Source organism: Callionymus lyra, chromosome 7, assembly GCF_982586985.1.
Source record: "Callionymus lyra chromosome 7, fCalLyr1.hap1.1, whole genome shotgun sequence".
NCBI classification, from domain to species: Eukaryota; Metazoa; Chordata; class Actinopteri; order Syngnathiformes; family Callionymidae; genus Callionymus; species Callionymus lyra.
Window position 1 is genome coordinate 1,270,402 of NC_141824.1, and position 17,067 is coordinate 1,287,468.

Here is a 17,067-nt window from a genome sequence, read left to right on the forward strand (position 1 = left end):
AGATTAAAGATCTGAACTTTTCACTTTCTTCGCTCACGTCTTGATTCAATCCTGACGAAGGTTCTTGTGAATCCACGGATCCTGGTCTCAGCCACACATGGTCCTCGTTTGTACCAAACCTGCACCTCGACTACTTGAGTGGCAACAACACACAGTTGTGTAGACGAATGTAAAAGTGTCGACACAAACTCTTGGCGTCACGCGAGGCTCAGGTTACAACAGTTCAAGATCATGTTTATGTTCTACACACACACACACACACACACACACACACACACACACACACACCAACTACCTTCTTCAGCGACGTCCTCGCTCATTAACATCCAGCTCTGGGGGGTCAAAGGTTAGAAGGTCGCCAGCACCAGTAGCTCAGCTGTGACAGCTTCTGGTTCGTGAAACATTCCTTCAAGAGCAGCCTTTCATGTTCAAGTTCAAGACACGAGTGTGTTGAAGACACGAGTGTGTTGGAGACACGAGTGTGTTGGAGACACGAGTGTGTTGGAGACACGAGTGTGTTGGAGACACGAGTGTGTTGGAGACACGAGTGTGTTGGAGACACGAGTGTGTTGGAGACACGAGTGTGTTGGAGACACGAGTGTGTTGGAGACACGAGTGTGTTGGAGACACGAGTGTGTTGGAGACACGAGTGTGTTGGAGACACGAGTGTGTTGGAGACACGAGTGTGTTGAAGACACGAGTGTGTTGGAGACACGAGTGTGTTGGAGACACGAGTGTGTTGGAGACACGAGTGTGTTGGAGACACGAGTGTGTTGGAGACACGAGTGTGTTGGAGACACGAGTGTGTTGGAGACACAAGTGTGTTGGAGACACGAGTGTGTTGGAGACACGAGTGTGTTGGAGACACGAGTGTGTTGGAGACACAAGTGTGTTGGAGACACGAGTGTGTTGGAGACACGAGTGTGTTGGAGACACAAGTGTGTTGGAGACACGAGTGTGTTGGAGACACGAGTGTGTTGAAGACACGAGTGTGTTGGAGACACGAGTGTGTTGGAGACACGAGTGTGTTGGAGACACGAGTGTGTTGAAGACACGAGTGTGTTGGAGACACGAGTGTGTTGGAGACACGAGTGTGTTTGAGACACGAGTGTGTTGAAGACACGAGTGTGTTGAAGACACGAGTGTGTTGGAGACACGAGTGTGTTGGAGACACGAGTGTGTTGAAGACACGAGTGTGTTGGAGACACGAGTGTGTTGGAGACACGAGTGTGTTGAAGACACGAGTGTGTTGGAGACACGAGTGTGTTGGAGACACGAGTGTGTTTGAGACACGAGTGTGTTGAAGACACGAGTGTGTTGAAGACACGAGTGTGTTGGAGACACGAGTGTGTTGGAGACACGAGTGTGTTGAAGACACGAGTGTGTTTGAGACACGAGTGTGTTGAAGACACGAGTGTGTTGGAGACACGAGTGTGTTGAAGACACGAGTGTGTTGGAGACACGAGTGTGTTGAAGACACGAGTGTGTTTGAGACACGAGTGTGTTGAAGACACGAGTGTGTTGGAGACACGAGTGTGTTGGAGACACGAGTGTGTTGAAGACACGAGTGTGTTGGAGACACGAGTGTGTTGAAGACACGAGTGTGTTGGAGACACGAGTGTGTTGGAGACACGAGTGTGTTGGAGACACGAGTGTGTTTGAGACACGAGTGTGTTGAAGACACGAGTGTGTTGGAGACACGAGTGTGTTGGAGACACGAGTGTGTTGGAGACACGAGTGTGTTGGAGACACGAGTGTGTTGGAGACACGAGTGTGTTGGAGACACGAGTGTGTTGGAGACACGAGTGTGTTGGAGACACGAGTGTGTTGGAGACACGAGTGTGTTGGAGACACGAGTGTGTTGGAGACACGAGTGTGTTGGAGACACGAGTGTGTTGGAGACACGAGTGTGTTGGAGACACGAGTGTGTTTGAGACACGAGTGTGTTGGAGACACGAGTGTGTTGGAGACACGAGTGTGTTGGAGACACGAGTGTGTTTGAGACACGAGTGTGTTGGAGACACGAGTGTGTTGGAGACACGAGTGTGTTGGAGACACAAGTGAGTTGGAGACACGAGTGTGTTGGAGACACGAGTGTGTTGGAGACACAAGTGAGTTGGAGACACGAGTGTGTTGGAGACACGAGTGTGTTGGAGACACGAGTGTGTTGGAGACACAAGTGAGTTGGAGACACGAGTGTGTTGGAGACACGAGTGTGTTGGAGACACGAGTGTGTTGGAGACACAAGTGAGTTGGAGACACGAGTGAGTTGGAGACACGAGTGTGTTGGAGACACGAGTGTGTTGGAGACACGAGTGAGTTGAAGACACGAGTGAGTTGAAGACACGAGTGAGTTGGAGACACGAGTGTGTTGGAGACACAAGTGAGTTGGAGACACGAGTGAGTTGGAGACACGAGTGAGTTGGAGACACGAGTGTGTTGGAGACACGAGTGAGTTGAAGACACGAGTGAGTTGAAGACACGAGTGAGTTGGAGACACGAGTGTGTTGGAGACACGAGTGAGTTGGAGACACGAGTGAGTTGGAGACACGAGTGTGTTGGAGACACGAGTGTGTTGGAGACACAAGTGAGTTGGAGACACGAGTGTGTTGGAGACACAAGTGTGTTGGAGACACGAGTGAGTTGAAGACACGAGTGAGTTGGAGACACGAGTGTGTTGGAGACACAAGTGAGTTGGAGACACGAGTGAGTTGGAGACACGAGTGTGTTGGAGACACGAGTGTGTTGGAGACACGAGTGTGTTGGAGACACAAGTGAGTTGGAGACACGAGTGTGTTGGAGACACGAGTGTGTTGGAGACACAAGTGAGTTGGAGACACAAGTGTGTTGGAGACACGAGTGTGTTGGAGACACGAGTGTGTTGGAGACACGAGTGTGTTGGAGACACGAGTGTGTTGGAGACACGAGTGTGTTGGAGACACGAGTGTGTAATTCCTAACAGGTGCTGAAGTTCTCCAGGGATTTATAATAGAGTCTTGGTTTCCATGAGTTAAACACACTTACACACATCTTTACACACTTACACACATTTTTACACACACTTACACTCATGTTCACACACACTTACACACATGTTCACACACACTTACACACATGTTAACACACATGTTCACACACACACACACACATGTTCACACACACACACACATGTTCACACACCATTATATCCCAGCTACACGGGGGAGGAAGGGGACACCCTGGACAGCTCAGCACGACAGCATATGTCACTCTTGTGAAATCATGTGATTCTTCTCAGGATTTGGACAATCTTCAGATCCAACTGAAGGAAACTCGTTTCTTTGACCTGTTTGGCTTCAGTGAAGCAGAAACATCTTGGATCTGCTTCATGTGCAACAACCCGGAGAAGGCTGCAGGTACACACACACACACACACACACACACACACACACACACACACACACACACACACACACACACACACACACACACACACACACACACACACACACACACACACACACACACACACACACACACACACACACAGAGACACACACACACATACAAATTATTCTCAATGTTCTTCTCAATGTTCCTCTCAATGTTCCTTTCAATTTTCTTCTCAATGTTCTTCTCAATGTTCCTTTCAATGTTCTTCTCAATGTTCTTCTCAATGTTCCTCTCAATGTTCTTCTCAATGTTCCTCTCAATGTTCTTTTCAATGTTCTTCTCAATGTTCCTTTCAATGTTCTTCTCAATGTTCTTCTCAATGTTCCTTTCAATGTTCTTCTCAATGTTCCTTTCAATGTTCTTCTCAATGTTCTTCTTAATGTTCCTCTCAATGTTCTTTTCAATGTTCTTCTCAATGTTCCTCTCAATGTTCTTCCCAATGTTCTTCTCAATGTTCCTCTCAATGTTCTTCCCAATGTTCTTCTCAATGTTCCTTTCAATGTTCTTCTCAATGTTCTTCTCAATGTTCCTCTCAATGTTCCTTTCAATGTTCTTCTCAATGTTCCTCTCAATGTTTCTCTCAATGTTCCTCTCAATGTTCCTCTCAATGTTCCTCTCAATGTTCCTCTCAATGTTCTTCTCAATGTTCCTCTCAATGTTCCTTTCACTGTTCTTCTCAATGTTCCTCTCAATGTTCCTCTCAATGTTCCTTTCAATGTTCTTCTCAATGTTCCTCTCAATGTTCCTTTCAATGTTCTTCTCAATGTTCCTCTCAATGTTCCTCTCAATGTTCTTCTCAATGTTCCTTTCAATGTTCCTCTCAATGTTCTTCTCAATGTTCCTTTCAATGTTCCTCTCAATGTTCTTCTCAATGTTCCTTTCAATGTTCTTCTCAATGTTCCTCTCAATGTTCTTCTCAATGTTCCTCTCAATGTTCCTCTCAATGTTCCTCTCAATGTTCTTCTCAATGTTCCTCTCAATGTTCCTTTCACTGTTCTTCTCAATGTTCCTCTCAATGTTCCTCTCAATGTTCCTTTCACTGTTCCTCTCAATGTTCTTCTCAATGTTCCTCTCAATGTTCCTTTCAATGTTCTTCTCAATGTTCTTCTCAATGTTCCTTTCAATGTTCTTCTCAATGTTCTTCTCAATGTTCCTCTCAATGTTCTTCTCAATGTTCCTCTCAATGTTCTTTTCAATGTTCTTCTCAATGTTCCTTTCAATGTTCTTCTCAATGTTCTTCTCAATGTTCCTTTCAATGTTCTTCTCAATGTTCCTTTCAATGTTCTTCTCAATGTTCTTCTCAATGTTCCTCTCAATGTTCTTTTCAATGTTCCTCTCAATGTTCTTTTCAATGTTCTTCTCAATGTTCCTCTCAATGTTCTTCCCAATGTTCTTCTCAATGTTCCTCTCAATGTTCTTCCCAATGTTCTTCTCAATGTTCCTTTCAATGTTCTTCTCAATGTTCTTCTCAATGTTCCTCTCAATGTTCCTTTCAATGTTCTTCTCAATGTTCCTCTCAATGTTCTTCTCAATGTCTCAATGTTCCTCTCAATGTTCCTCTCAATGTTCCTCTCAATGTTCTTCTCAATGTTCCTCTCAATGTTCCTTTCACTGTTCTTCTCAATGTTCCTCTCAATGTTCCTCTCAATGTTCCTTTCACTGTTCTTCTCAATGTTCCTCTCAATGTTCCTTTCAATGTTCTTCTCAATGTTCCTCTCAATGTTCCTCTCAATGTTCTTCTCAATGTTCCTTTCAATGTTCCTCTCAATGTTCTTCTCAATGTTCCTTTCAATGTTCCTCTCAATGTTCTTCTCAATGTTCCTTTCAATGTTCTTCTCAATGTTCCTCTCAATGTTCTTCTCAATGTTCCTCTCAATGTTCCTCTCAATGTTCCTCTCAATGTTCTTCTCAATGTTCCTCTCAATGTTCCTTTCACTGTTCTTCTCAATGTTCCTCTCAATGTTCCTCTCAATGTTCCTTTCACTGTTCCTCTCAATGTTCTTCTCAATGTTCCTCTCAATGTTCCTTTCACTGTTCTTCTCAATGTTCCTCTCAATGTTCCTCTCAATGTTCCTTTCAATGTTCTTCTCAATGTTCCTCTCAATGTTCTTCTCAATGTTCCTCTCAATGTTCCTCTCAATGTTCCTCTCAATGTTCTTCTCAATGTTCCTCTCAATGTTCTTCTCAATGTTCCTCTCAATGTTCCTCTCAATGTTCCTCTCAATGTTCTTCTCAATGTTCCTTTCAATGTTCCTCTCAATGTTCCTCTCAATGTTCCTCGCAATGTTCTTCTCAATGTTCCTTTCAATGTTCCTCTCAATGTTCTTCTCAATGTTCCTCTCAATGTTCCTTTCAATGTTCCTCTCAATGTTCTTCTCAATGTTCCTCTCAATGTTCCTTTCAATGTTCCTCTCAATGTTCCTCTCAATGTTCCTCTCAATGTTCTTCTCAATGTTCCTCTCAATGTTCCTCTCAATGTTCCTCTCAATGTTCTTCTCAATGTTCCTTTCAATGTTCCTCTCAATGTTCTTCTCAATGTTCCTTTCAATGTTCTTCTCAATGTTCTTCCCAATGTTCTTTTCAATGTTCTTCTCAATGTTCTCCTCAATGTTCCTCTCAATGTTCTTTTCAATGTTCCTCTCAATTTTCTTCTCAATGTTCCTCTCAATGTTCCTTTCAATGTTCCTCTCAATGTTCTTTTCAATGTTCCTCTCAATGTTCCTCTCAATGTTCTTCTCAATGTTCCTCTCAATGTTCTTCTCAATGTTCCTCTCAATGTTCCTTTCAATGTTCCTCTCAATGTTCTTCTCAATGTTCCTCTCAATGTTCCTTTCACTGTTCTTCTCAATGTTCCTCTCAATTTTCCTCTCAATGTTCCTCTCAATGTTCCTTTCAATGTTCCTCTCAATGTTCTTCTCAATGTTCCTCTCAATCTTCTCATCCAAACAACCAAAGATTGTAAAAGAAAACCATGAATGTTCTCGTAACATGTAAAGATGTAAATGACAAGACGAGATGATTCAATAACTTCTACAGACGTGTCGACACACAAGTTTTTAGATGAAGTCGTAAAGAACGACAACGGAGTTGAATGTCAAGTTGAAGGTCGTTCTGCGTGTCTCCACTCGCTGGTGTCAGAGTGAACGTCCATCATGGTGACATCACCAATACAATTAAGTTAAGATGATTGACAGCTGTGATGACGAGTGATGAAGACGATCAGGATGAGAATCATCAGAATCATGACGAGTCATCAGAGCAAGTGACGACTTTGAGGATCTTCTCGATGTTTGCGTGGTTGTGGTGGAGCCTCAGAGGTCGTGAACCTGCTGCAGGTCCACACCTGTCCAGGTGTCAACATCAAAGCTCTGCTGCGACTCAACACTAGACAAGGTCAAATAGGTGAGCGATGATGCAATCATGTGACTTCCTGTCGAAGGAGGAAGTTGAACGTTTCGTGTCTGAATCATCTCAACGTCAGCCGCTGCAACACGTTCAAGGTCGTGTTTGTTTAGAGTTATTGAAGCTGGACTCAGATTCAAAACATGAACGTGTCTGCAGGAGTGAACCAGGAGGGCCGACCTCTCATGGAGGGGAAGCTGAAGGAGAAGCAGGTTCGCTGGAAGTTCATCAAACGCTGGAGAACACGTTACTTCACTCTGGCAGGAAACCAGCTGCTCTTCAGGAAAGGAAAATCAGTACGTAGAGGTCAAGAGGTCAGACCAGACCTTGACCTTGACCAGACTCTCTGGAGACGTGTTGACTTGTTCCTGGAGTCAAGCATTGTTAGCATGTTAGCATAGTTAGCATGTTAGCATTGTTAGCATATTAGCATTGTTAGCATGTTAGCATGTTAGCAATGTTAGCATGTAGAACTTTTAGCATCGAGGCTTCACGTACAAAAGTAAAGAAAGTTTAACATTTTAACATTAAATTGTATCAAATCGATTTTAAATAAATGGATCATAAACATCTGAACATAGAAGTTGATTTTAATTCAGTTTTGAAGTTAAGAAAACATTATTTTCTATTTGATCTGAAGCTGACATTAGTGTTAATGTGTGTGTGTGTGTGTGTATTTATGTGTGTGTATTTATGTGTGTGTGTGTGTATTTATGTGTGTGTATTTATGTGTGTGTGTATTTATGTGTGTGTGTGTATTTATGTGTGTGTATTTATGTGTGTGTGTATTTATGTGTGCGTGTGTGTATTTATGTGTGTGTATTTATGTGTGTGTGTGTGTATTTATGTGTGTGTATTTATGTGTGTGTGTATGTGTGTGTGTATTTATGTGTGTGTGTATTTATATGTGTGTGTGTGTATTTATGTGTGTGTGTATTTATGTGTGTGTGTATTTATGTGTGTGTGTATTTATGTGTGTGTGTATTTATATGTGTGTGTGTATATATATGTGTGTGTGTGTGTATTTATGTGTGTGTGTGTATTTATGTGTGTGTGTGTGTATTTATGTGTGTGTGTATTTATGTGTGTGTGTGTGTATTTATGTGTGTGTGTATTTATATGTGTGTGTGTATATATATGTGTGTGTGTGTGTATTTATGTGTGTGTGTGTATTTATTTGTGTGTGTGTATTTATGTGTGTGTGTATTTATGTGTGTGTGTATTTATATGTGTGTGTGTATATATATGTGTGTGTGTGTGTATTTATGTGTGTGTGTGTGTGTATTTATGTGTGTGTGTATTTATGTGTGTGTATTTATGTGTGTGTGTGTGTGTATTTATGTGTGTGTGTGTATTTATGTGTGTGTGTATTTATGTGTGTGTGTGACTGCAGGTCTATTTTTACTCAACAAAGGACTTGTGTTTCAGTTGTGAAAGATCAGATGTTAACACTAAAAGAAAACATGTGTGTGTGCGTGAGCTTCACTCTTGAGCAACACACTTAAAAATTAAGTGTTGACACTTAATTCACTTATAAGTGGATTCTTATCTTAAACTCATTATTTATTCTTAATCTTCATCTTTTCTATCGTTTCGATGTTTATCTAGAACATGAACATGTTCTGATCCAAGGTGTCGTTCCTGCAGAAGGACGACGAGGATCCCATCGAGCTCAGCAAGGTCCAGAGCGTCAAGGTGAGTGTGAGGGTCGTCCACGTGACCTTGACCCTGACCTTCTTGTTGACGAGCAGGTGGTCGCCAGGAAGCGGCGCGAGCGAGGTCTCCCGCGAGCCTTCGAGATCTTCGCCGACAACAAGACCTACGTGTTGAAGGCCGAGGACGAGGAACACGCCGAGCAGTGGCTGCAGTGCATCAACGTCGCCGTGGCTCAGGCTAGAGAGCGCCAGAACCACGAGGCCACGACCTACCTGTGACGCACCGGAGACCTGTGACGCACCTGAGATGCACCTGAGACCTGTGATGCACCTGAGATGCACCTGAGACCTGTGACGCACCTGAGATGCACCTGAGACCTGTGACGCACCTGAGATGCACCTGAGACCTGTGACGCACCTGAGATGCACCTGAGACCTGTGACGCACCTGAGATGCACCTGAGACCTGTGACGCACCCGAGACCTGTGACGCACCTGAGATGCACCTGAGACCTGTGACGCACCTGAGATGCACCTGAGACCTGTGACGCACCTGAGATGCACCTGAGACCTGTGACGCACCTGAGATGCACCTGAGACCTGTGACGCACCTGAGATGCACCTGAGACCTGTGACGCACCTGAGACCTGTGACGCACCTGAGATGCACCTGAGACCTGTGACGCACCTGAGACCTGTGACGCACCTGAGATGCACCTGAGACCTGTGACGCACCTGAGATGCACCTGAGACCTGTGACGCACCTGAGACCTGTGACGTACCTGAGATGCACCTGAGACACGTGACGCACCGGAGATGCACCTGAGACCTGTGACGCACCTGAGATGCACCTGAGACCTGTGACGCACCTGAGACGCACCTGAGACCTGTGACGCACCTGAGATGCACCTGAGACCTGTGACGCACCTGAGATGCACCTGAGACCTGTGTCGCACCTGAGATGCACCTGAGACCTGTGACGCACCTGAGATGCACCTGAGACCTGTGACGCACCTGAGATGCACCTGAGACCTGTGACGCACCCGAGACCTGTGACGCACCTGAGATGCACCTGAGACCTGTGACGCACCTGAGATGCACCTGAGACCTGTGACGCACCTGAGATGCACCTGAGACCTGTGACGCACCTGAGATGCACCTGAGACCTGTGACGCACCTGAGATGCACCTGAGACCTGTGACGCACCTGAGATGCACCTGAGACCTGTGACGCACCTGAGACCTGTGACGCACCTGAGATGCACCTGAGACCTGTGACGCACCTGAGACCTGTGACGCACCTGAGATGCACCTGAGACCTGTGACGCACCTGAGATGCACCTGAGACCTGTGACGCACCTGAGACCTGTGACGTACCTGAGATGCACCTGAGACACGTGACGCACCGGAGATGCACCTGAGACCTGTGACGCACCTGAGATGCACCTGAGACCTGTGACGCACCTGAGACCTGTGACGCACCTGAGACGCACCTGAGACCTGTGACGCACCTGAGACCTGTGACGCACCTGAGATGCACCTGAGACCTGTGACGCACCTGAGACCTGTGACGCACCTGAGACGCACCTGAGACCTGTGATGCACCTGAGATGCACCTGAGACCTGTGACGCACCTGAGATGCACCTGAGACCTGTGACGCACCTGAGATGCACCTGAGACCTGTGACGCACCTGAGATGCACCTGAGACCTGTGACGCACCTGAGACCTGTGACGCACCTGAGACACGTGACCTGAAGACAGTACTTCATAGCAATACACATCGATCCTAAAGTGATTGACGATGACAGCAATAAACAAATAGAAACATGTTCTTCTGTAGAATTATTATTATTATATAATTGTAATAAAAATGTTCGATTCCCGTCGTTTCAGTGGCTGATGACGTCATAGACCTGCTGATGTGTAGGCCACGGCCCCCTCTGGTGGTCAACAGACGAACTGCTTCGATTTGTGTAATAATGTTTTTATTGAATAAAAATAGACATGATCACAGACAGACTTGAAACCAGTGTAACAAACTGACAATCCTAAAATATTCAAGCCGACGTCTCGAGGAGTAAACCGGACACAAAAGAAAACAAAGCTCTGTCCATCGACTCACTATTTACACTTTCTTACACTGAACAGTCGCTTTTAGAAAATCAAAGCGTTGACGTTCGTCAGCAGATAAAGATAAACTTTACACTGTAAATAAGTCTTCGCTCGACAAGAAAACCGTCGTCAGGTGGGTTTGGAGGCTGAGGTCACGTGACAAGGATCCGAACTCCTCAGAGGCTTTGAACACCGGGCCAAATATCAGCCGCGGGAGTGTGTGTGTGTGTGTGTGTGTGTGTGTGTGTGTGTGTGTGTGTGTGTGTGTGTGTGTGTGTGTGAACCTGAACAAAGTCTGATCATGTGACGTGCAGAGGAAACGCATGACAACACAAGCATCTGAGGAACTCGGACTTTTCTTCATCCACATTCAGGTCCAGTTTTTGGCAGGTTGAAGGCAGCTTCTTGAATCCATCAGACTCGCTCCAGCTGCCGTCTGGACGCGGAGCGGACGAGGGGGGTCAGGAGGGTCAGGGGGGTCAGGAGGTCAGCGGCGGTGGCGCCCGTGTCCCGAGTGACCGCTGCTGCTGCTGTGGTGTTTGCTCTTGTGGCTTCGCTCGCGCTCTCGCTCGCGCTCGTAGGAGCGAGACCTCTCCCGGTCTCGACGCTCTGCTCGGTGACCTCCTCGCTCGTGTTTGTGTTTCTTGGTGGAGAGGTCGAAGGCGCCCCTCTCTCTCTCGCGCTCTCGCTCGCGCTCCCTCTCTCGCTCGCGCTCCAGCTTGAGCGGCGTCCGTGAGCGTGAGCGCGAACGCTTCCTCTTGTGTCCACTTCCACTGTTGCTGTGGCGTCCGGTCTTGGAGTCGCTGTTGCTGTGGTGGTTGTTCTTGGTCTTGAGGTGCGGCAGGAGCGGCGAGGGCGGGTGTCGGCGAGGACTCAGGCTGCGACTGTGCGAGCGAGAGCGCGAGCGCGAGCTGTAGGTTCCTGAGCGACTGCGTCTGCTGTTGTAGCTGAAGAACAGAAACCATTACAACCCAAACTCCAGTCCAGGTGGGAGGAAACCAGAGTTCTTACTGTCTGCGTGGCGAGCGTGACCTGGACCGCGACCGCGTCCTCGAGTTGGACCGACTTCCACTCCGACTGGTCCGAGTCGTCTTGGATTCTTTCCTCAAGCTGCAGGTCAAAGGTCATGAAAACGTGTCCAGAGGGAGGGGCTTGTTGTCGACTCACCCGTTATGAGGACTCTTACTGATCTGAGTCCGACTGTCCGGCTCCTTCTTCACGGCCTTGGTGGTCTGGTGGTTGGGCGACTTCTCTTCTACCTTCACCACACTTGGGCTACAGGGTTTGGAGGCGGGCGAGAACCCTCCCAGCAGAGCCGGGGTTCCATCAGGATTCAAGCCTTTGGCCTTCAGTTTGGCTTCTGCCAGGTAGACTTTCCGTCGCTCCACCTCCTTCTCCAGCTGGTCGTAGTTGGGCTGAGGAGACACGAGGAGTCGATACATGTTCTGCTGCCGTGATCTGGACTCGTACCTTCTTCCTGCTGTAGAGTCTGAGGGTGGTGACGCACACGTCCTTGATCTCCTCCTCGGTGGCTCCGAACAGCAGGTACCAGTGAGGCCGCGAGGGCAGAGCGATCTAGAGGAACCACAGCTTTAGCTTCACGTGACGCCGTCAGAGCGAGGCGACGCTCACCTGCAGAGCTCGGGCGGCGAGGAAGATGCAGGCACAAGCGATGGTCTCTGGCTGGAACCGAACAAACACGTTCGTCCTCAGGCTGTCGTTCATGTAGTTCCTTCAAGAAACAAAAACACGAGACATAGCATCTTCTCTACGCAGCGACACGATCATCAGAAACTTGGTAACAAGACGTCGTTGAGCCAGTTTTAAGTTTGTCCTCTTTCTCTCTCTGGGCGTCCATGTGATGAAAGTCTCGTCAAATCAAAGCTTCGACACAAGTGACGGGAAACGAGAGGGTCGTCACATGCAGACAAACGTACGACACACTGACTCAGGATCAGCTCACGATCATGCTCAGCAGCTGCTCGAGTGCTTCTGTCGACATGTTGGGTTTAAGACTCTCATCTCAGGTTCTACTGACGCGACCGTTCAATTAACCAAACTAGGGGTGTGTGTTCTGATCCAGCAGCATCGGCCTCTAAACACACAGTGATGTTCATGTTGGAAAAGTGACTAAACAAATGTCGGCACAACAGGTTTTACAGAGACATGTTTGGATGTCTGAGCACGAGGACGAGTCAACATCAGTCCAGATCTACCACACAGTCGTGCTTCACTGTCCTCCACACCAACACCTCCCTGCACCTCAGCTACACTTCAGCAACATGTTACCCACACATGAGCACACACTTGAACCTGACAAGACTAGATCAACACGGGGTCGGTGAACTCTGACTGCTGGTAGACGACAGGTCCTGGGTCAGCCTGTAAAACAGACAAATGTCTGGACACCACGTCAGTTGGGAACAAGACACAGTCAAGTACTGTCATCTCATGAGGAGAAATACTCCTGTGGCTGCACGTACAGGTTAACTTGAAAACAGACAAGTCTATACGAGATTGTCAAAGAATGGCAGTAACATTTAAACCTTAACAGCAAAAAATACAAATCCTTTCGGACACCAAGAGAAAGCTGAGGACCCGCTCGCCCCCTGCAGTGAACCTCAGCATTGGGCTTGGCTGTCTGGAGGTGGGCAGCCAGCCAATGGGGGGAGCTTCCTGAGGTCAAGTGGTTGGAGGAGGCAGAGTTCAGAGGTTCTGTTTGTGACTTACCAGCATGGACTACCCTTTAATCAAAGAGTAGAGAGAAAGGACAAAGTTAAATCAAGCTCCGACGGCACCACAACCAAACAGACTTGACAACAAAGCCATGTGAGGGCAGACACGAGTGTGAGAACAAACGTTTGCAAATATACAAACGGCTTCTTCAGATATAAGTGCTTCAAATGGATGGAAGGAAGGTCGCAGTCAGACCTGGGATTAATCGTTGAATCGTGTCCTGACTCTCACAGGTGCAGCCAATTATCTGACAAGTTTCTCCTGTCGGATAATTCAAGCTCCGTCACCTGAAGGCCATTCAACGCATCAAACCCAGGTCTGGTGGCACCTCTGGCACACATGACAGGTTGCTCTGTGGGGAAGGTCCAGTCTTGACAAAGGGGACACTCACCAGGCAGTCTGGACCAGGGTTTGGTTCTTCTCACATTCCAGGAATTGAAGGTACATGACGATGATCTGGAAGAATTAATGCTGACGTCAGGCGGCAGAAAAGATGTTTTTGTATAAAATGTAGTGGGAGTTAAACTATTAAAACTTGTGCCACAACTTAACTTGTTTTCATCTGTGGTTTAAGGTCAACACTCACCTTGTGTGGATGCTTCACGTGCACACAAAAGCCAAGTTCTTTTAGAACCCTCCGCTCCGCTTTGATGACTTGGTTTTTGGTGTTTATGTAGTTCTGATCAAGGATCAGTGAACTTGGGTTCCTAGTTTATAAAAGGGATAAAAAAATAAAATAATGTTCCCTCTACCCAAAATAAAACCCAAGTAAAAGTTCTCTTCTGCTCCTGTTTACTGCTCAATTTCCCAATCCAACCAACTTAAGCGAATGATTGCATGCCCAACCGTCTCGATGACGTTTGCGGACTCCTGTGGTTGCAGTGGAAGCTTGTGGGATCTGATGACAGCCCTCAACCTCAGACACCTTCTGTAGCACAGCTTAACAAGAAATACCAACAACGTCACAGTAGTTTCTTCAAGTGCAACAACCAGCTGCGGCTCTTAGCCTAATGGATCAGCGAGAATCCTTGATCTGTCTTCAGCCAGAAGCTCAAATTCTTAACACTAGTGAATTATTTCAAGCAGTCAAGTCAAAGTTAGAGTGATAGGTTAGTTATAAATGAACAGCTGGATCAACTGCTTTCATTCTATAGCAGATGTCAAGAGACTCATCATCAGTTTGGTTCAAGTGTGTCAAGGATAGATGCCAGTCCTCTGTGTGCAAGTGTGATTTAAACAAATATATATATGATTCTATGTATCATTGACTTTCATCTACTCCTGAACTAAACATGTAATTACATTTAAAATCAGGAGGACATACGACACACCGCGTTAAGTTATAAAGTCTCAGACAAACACAAACTAGTCCACAGACTGGGATAGACTTACTGCGTTTGGAACTTAATAAAACTTTAGCACTTCAACCATAGAAAAGCTATTTTTGCGTCAAAAGTGTTGATATTTCTTCGAAGCCATGGACAACATATGGTGAATGTGGTTTTTGCATTTGATGCACAGACAAAAATGCATTGTGAGGAGCAGTCAGAGAAGGAAACGACATTACCCTCCAGTCTCGACCGACTGATACCCAAAGCTTAAGTTTGAACCACAGGAGTCCTCAAGCTGACCCAGGGGCCAAGGACATTCGGCCAACCTGTCATCCCCGATCCCAGTGAATCGCGGTGGCTCAGACCACAGGCGTCTCCCACGGGAAGAGGGTGGGCCTGGGGGAGGAGAGCGACCCCCTGGCACCATGGTTGTCATGCCGACTGCTTCATCTTACGTACCATTCCACATCACCCAGGCTTTGGTAAATGTAGCTGGTCGCTGTTAGTTGGTTGCAAAGGGAAAAAGAAGCCAAGTTAATGTCTGTATTTAGAATCCAAACATGAACAGATTCTATGAGAAATGTTGACAATTTACTGCATTACCAATTTTGGCTAATAAAATGGTTTGTCGTAGCATCAGATTTAGTGCAATGTCAAACTTAAGATGAGTTACACTTCTGAAACTACCAGTGACGAGGAAACTGAAAAGTTTTAAAATGGTTTAGAGTACATGAATGACAGAAGAGAACTTTTACAATAATCATTCAAACAACAAGTCATTTAAAGACACATGAAAGCATCGCTGTCAGGACTTACTTTCGATCTTTCAACTGTCTGAGATGGTGGAAAACATTGATGACATCTCGGATTCGTCGCGGAGCTTCTTCAATCTTGGAAGCCAGGTTGATGCAGGCCATGGCAACAATCTGGAGGCAGAACATGAAGAGCAGCGTTTAACATGTGTTTACATAGGACTCGTGTATTGTAGATGCAGGTATAACTCTATGTTAGCAGTCTGTTATCAGGAGGTTTTAAAGTCTTGCTAGTCATCGACTCATGATCTTCTATTAAACTGAGTGTGACTTGAAAACATGTCGTTCACAAGAGTTTAAACGCCTGAAGATTACATCAGGAAGTGGCTCAAGAAAAACAACATGGCCGCCACAGACGTTGAACAAACGTTGAGGATTAAAAACACATTATTCCGTCAATGAAAACTCACCTCAAAACTGTGCTTGACGAAGGACTTGGAATAGAAAAACCGATGGAAAAGCACCTGTGCTGTAGCCATGGCCACCTATTGAGAGATTACAGCAGAATTAACGGCTTTGTCTGCTACTAGAAGGCCCGCCGCCATTTTGAATGTAGCATGCTAACGGCTAACAGCGGCTGGACGAGAACAACAGTCGAACACATCAAAACATGGCGGATCACAAGAGAACGAGGTTATTTGATTAAAGCTAGTGTCTCACCTGAGGCAGGCGCAGAAGAATCCCGGCGGACTGGATGAGCTCACAGCCCAGGATGCGAAGGTCGGTCTCGGTGCTCAGGTCCAGGCCGTCCAACATGGACGGTGTCGGGGAGAGTTTCTCCTCCGGGATGAGCGAGTTATCAATCGTGAGATAAACCTCCGAGTAAACCTTGTCCCCGATGAGGATCCCATCGTTGTTGGTGGACGCGTTGGAGGAGACAGAGAGAGGACCCGCGGCCATCTTTCACAACCACAGCACAAGACCAGGCTGACGTCATTACCCCGCTCGTATATCGGTGCACATCCGCCGTCAAGAAGTAGTCCGCGATCGTTCACCCGGCGCCCGAAACAAACACAAACTACGACAAAACTAAGAATGTTGACGTCAAATATAATGTTTAGTGACCTTTGTGTCGTTCAACTGCAGTCACACGTCATTATTAAGTGTAACGTATCGTCGACGTCATCACTGTGATGACAGCGTCATAGATCTGCACGGACCGCACGAGCCTCGACACTTTCAGATAAATAGTTTCAAACGTGTGACGTCATCACTGTGATGACCGCGTCATAGATCTGCACTGACCGCACGAGCCTCGACACTGTCAGATAAATAGTTTCAAACGTGTGACGTCACCAGGCAACGTTTCCGTCGTTAACCGTCTCAGTGACGCGCTTTACGGGAAGTACCGGACTTTTCACCACAACACGTATTCATCCGCCGGTCAAGTTTATTAAAAAACGATTAATTAATTAATTATAACAACATTAAAACACGCGATTAAATACTTTCACATAATATTTATAAAGATATTAATTTTTCTAGTTGTTGTCAGTGACATGGATGAACACGTGGTTTCTGGATTAATGCAGTAACTCTAACTTTCCTCAAGATGGCAGTAGAGGATGATTTCAGTGTAAACACTGAC

General features: G+C 46.4%; 2 protein-coding genes across 3 annotated transcripts in view; one reads left to right on the plus strand and one right to left on the minus strand.

Annotated features, from left to right (window-relative positions):
• Nucleotides 1-8,768, plus strand: part of veph1 (ventricular zone expressed PH domain-containing 1) — a 70,533-nt gene extending 61,765 nt beyond the window's left edge. Inside the window, exons 11-14 of the mRNA XM_087795654.1 lie at nt 3,278-3,395; nt 6,994-7,130; nt 8,482-8,529; nt 8,586-8,768. Coding sequence (XP_087651780.1) covers nt 3,278-3,395; nt 6,994-7,130; nt 8,482-8,529; nt 8,586-8,768 — 486 coding nt within the window. The remainder of the gene's footprint in view (nt 1-3,277; nt 3,396-6,993; nt 7,131-8,481; nt 8,530-8,585) is intronic.
• Nucleotides 8,769-10,456: 1,688 nt separating this feature from the next.
• Nucleotides 10,457-16,418, minus strand: ccnl1a (cyclin L1a). 2 transcript variants are annotated; one of them, XM_087795331.1, is made up of 10 exons: nt 16,140-16,418; nt 15,890-15,964; nt 15,484-15,593; nt 13,923-14,043; nt 13,728-13,792; nt 12,233-12,332; nt 12,071-12,175; nt 11,768-12,015; nt 11,612-11,710; nt 10,457-11,547 (listed from the first exon to the last, which is right to left on the minus strand). In XM_087795331.1, exons 1-10 carry the CDS (start codon nt 16,377-16,379, stop codon nt 11,088-11,090), a joined length of 1,623 nt encoding a protein of 540 aa, XP_087651457.1. In that variant the 5' UTR covers nt 16,380-16,418; the 3' UTR covers nt 10,457-11,087. The 2 variants fall into 2 exon arrangements, with proteins under 2 accessions (XP_087651457.1, XP_087651458.1); XM_087795332.1 differs by lacking the exons at nt 15,484-15,593; nt 15,890-15,964; nt 16,140-16,418 and adding an exon at nt 14,994-15,137.
• Nucleotides 16,419-17,067: the final 649 nt, after the last annotated feature.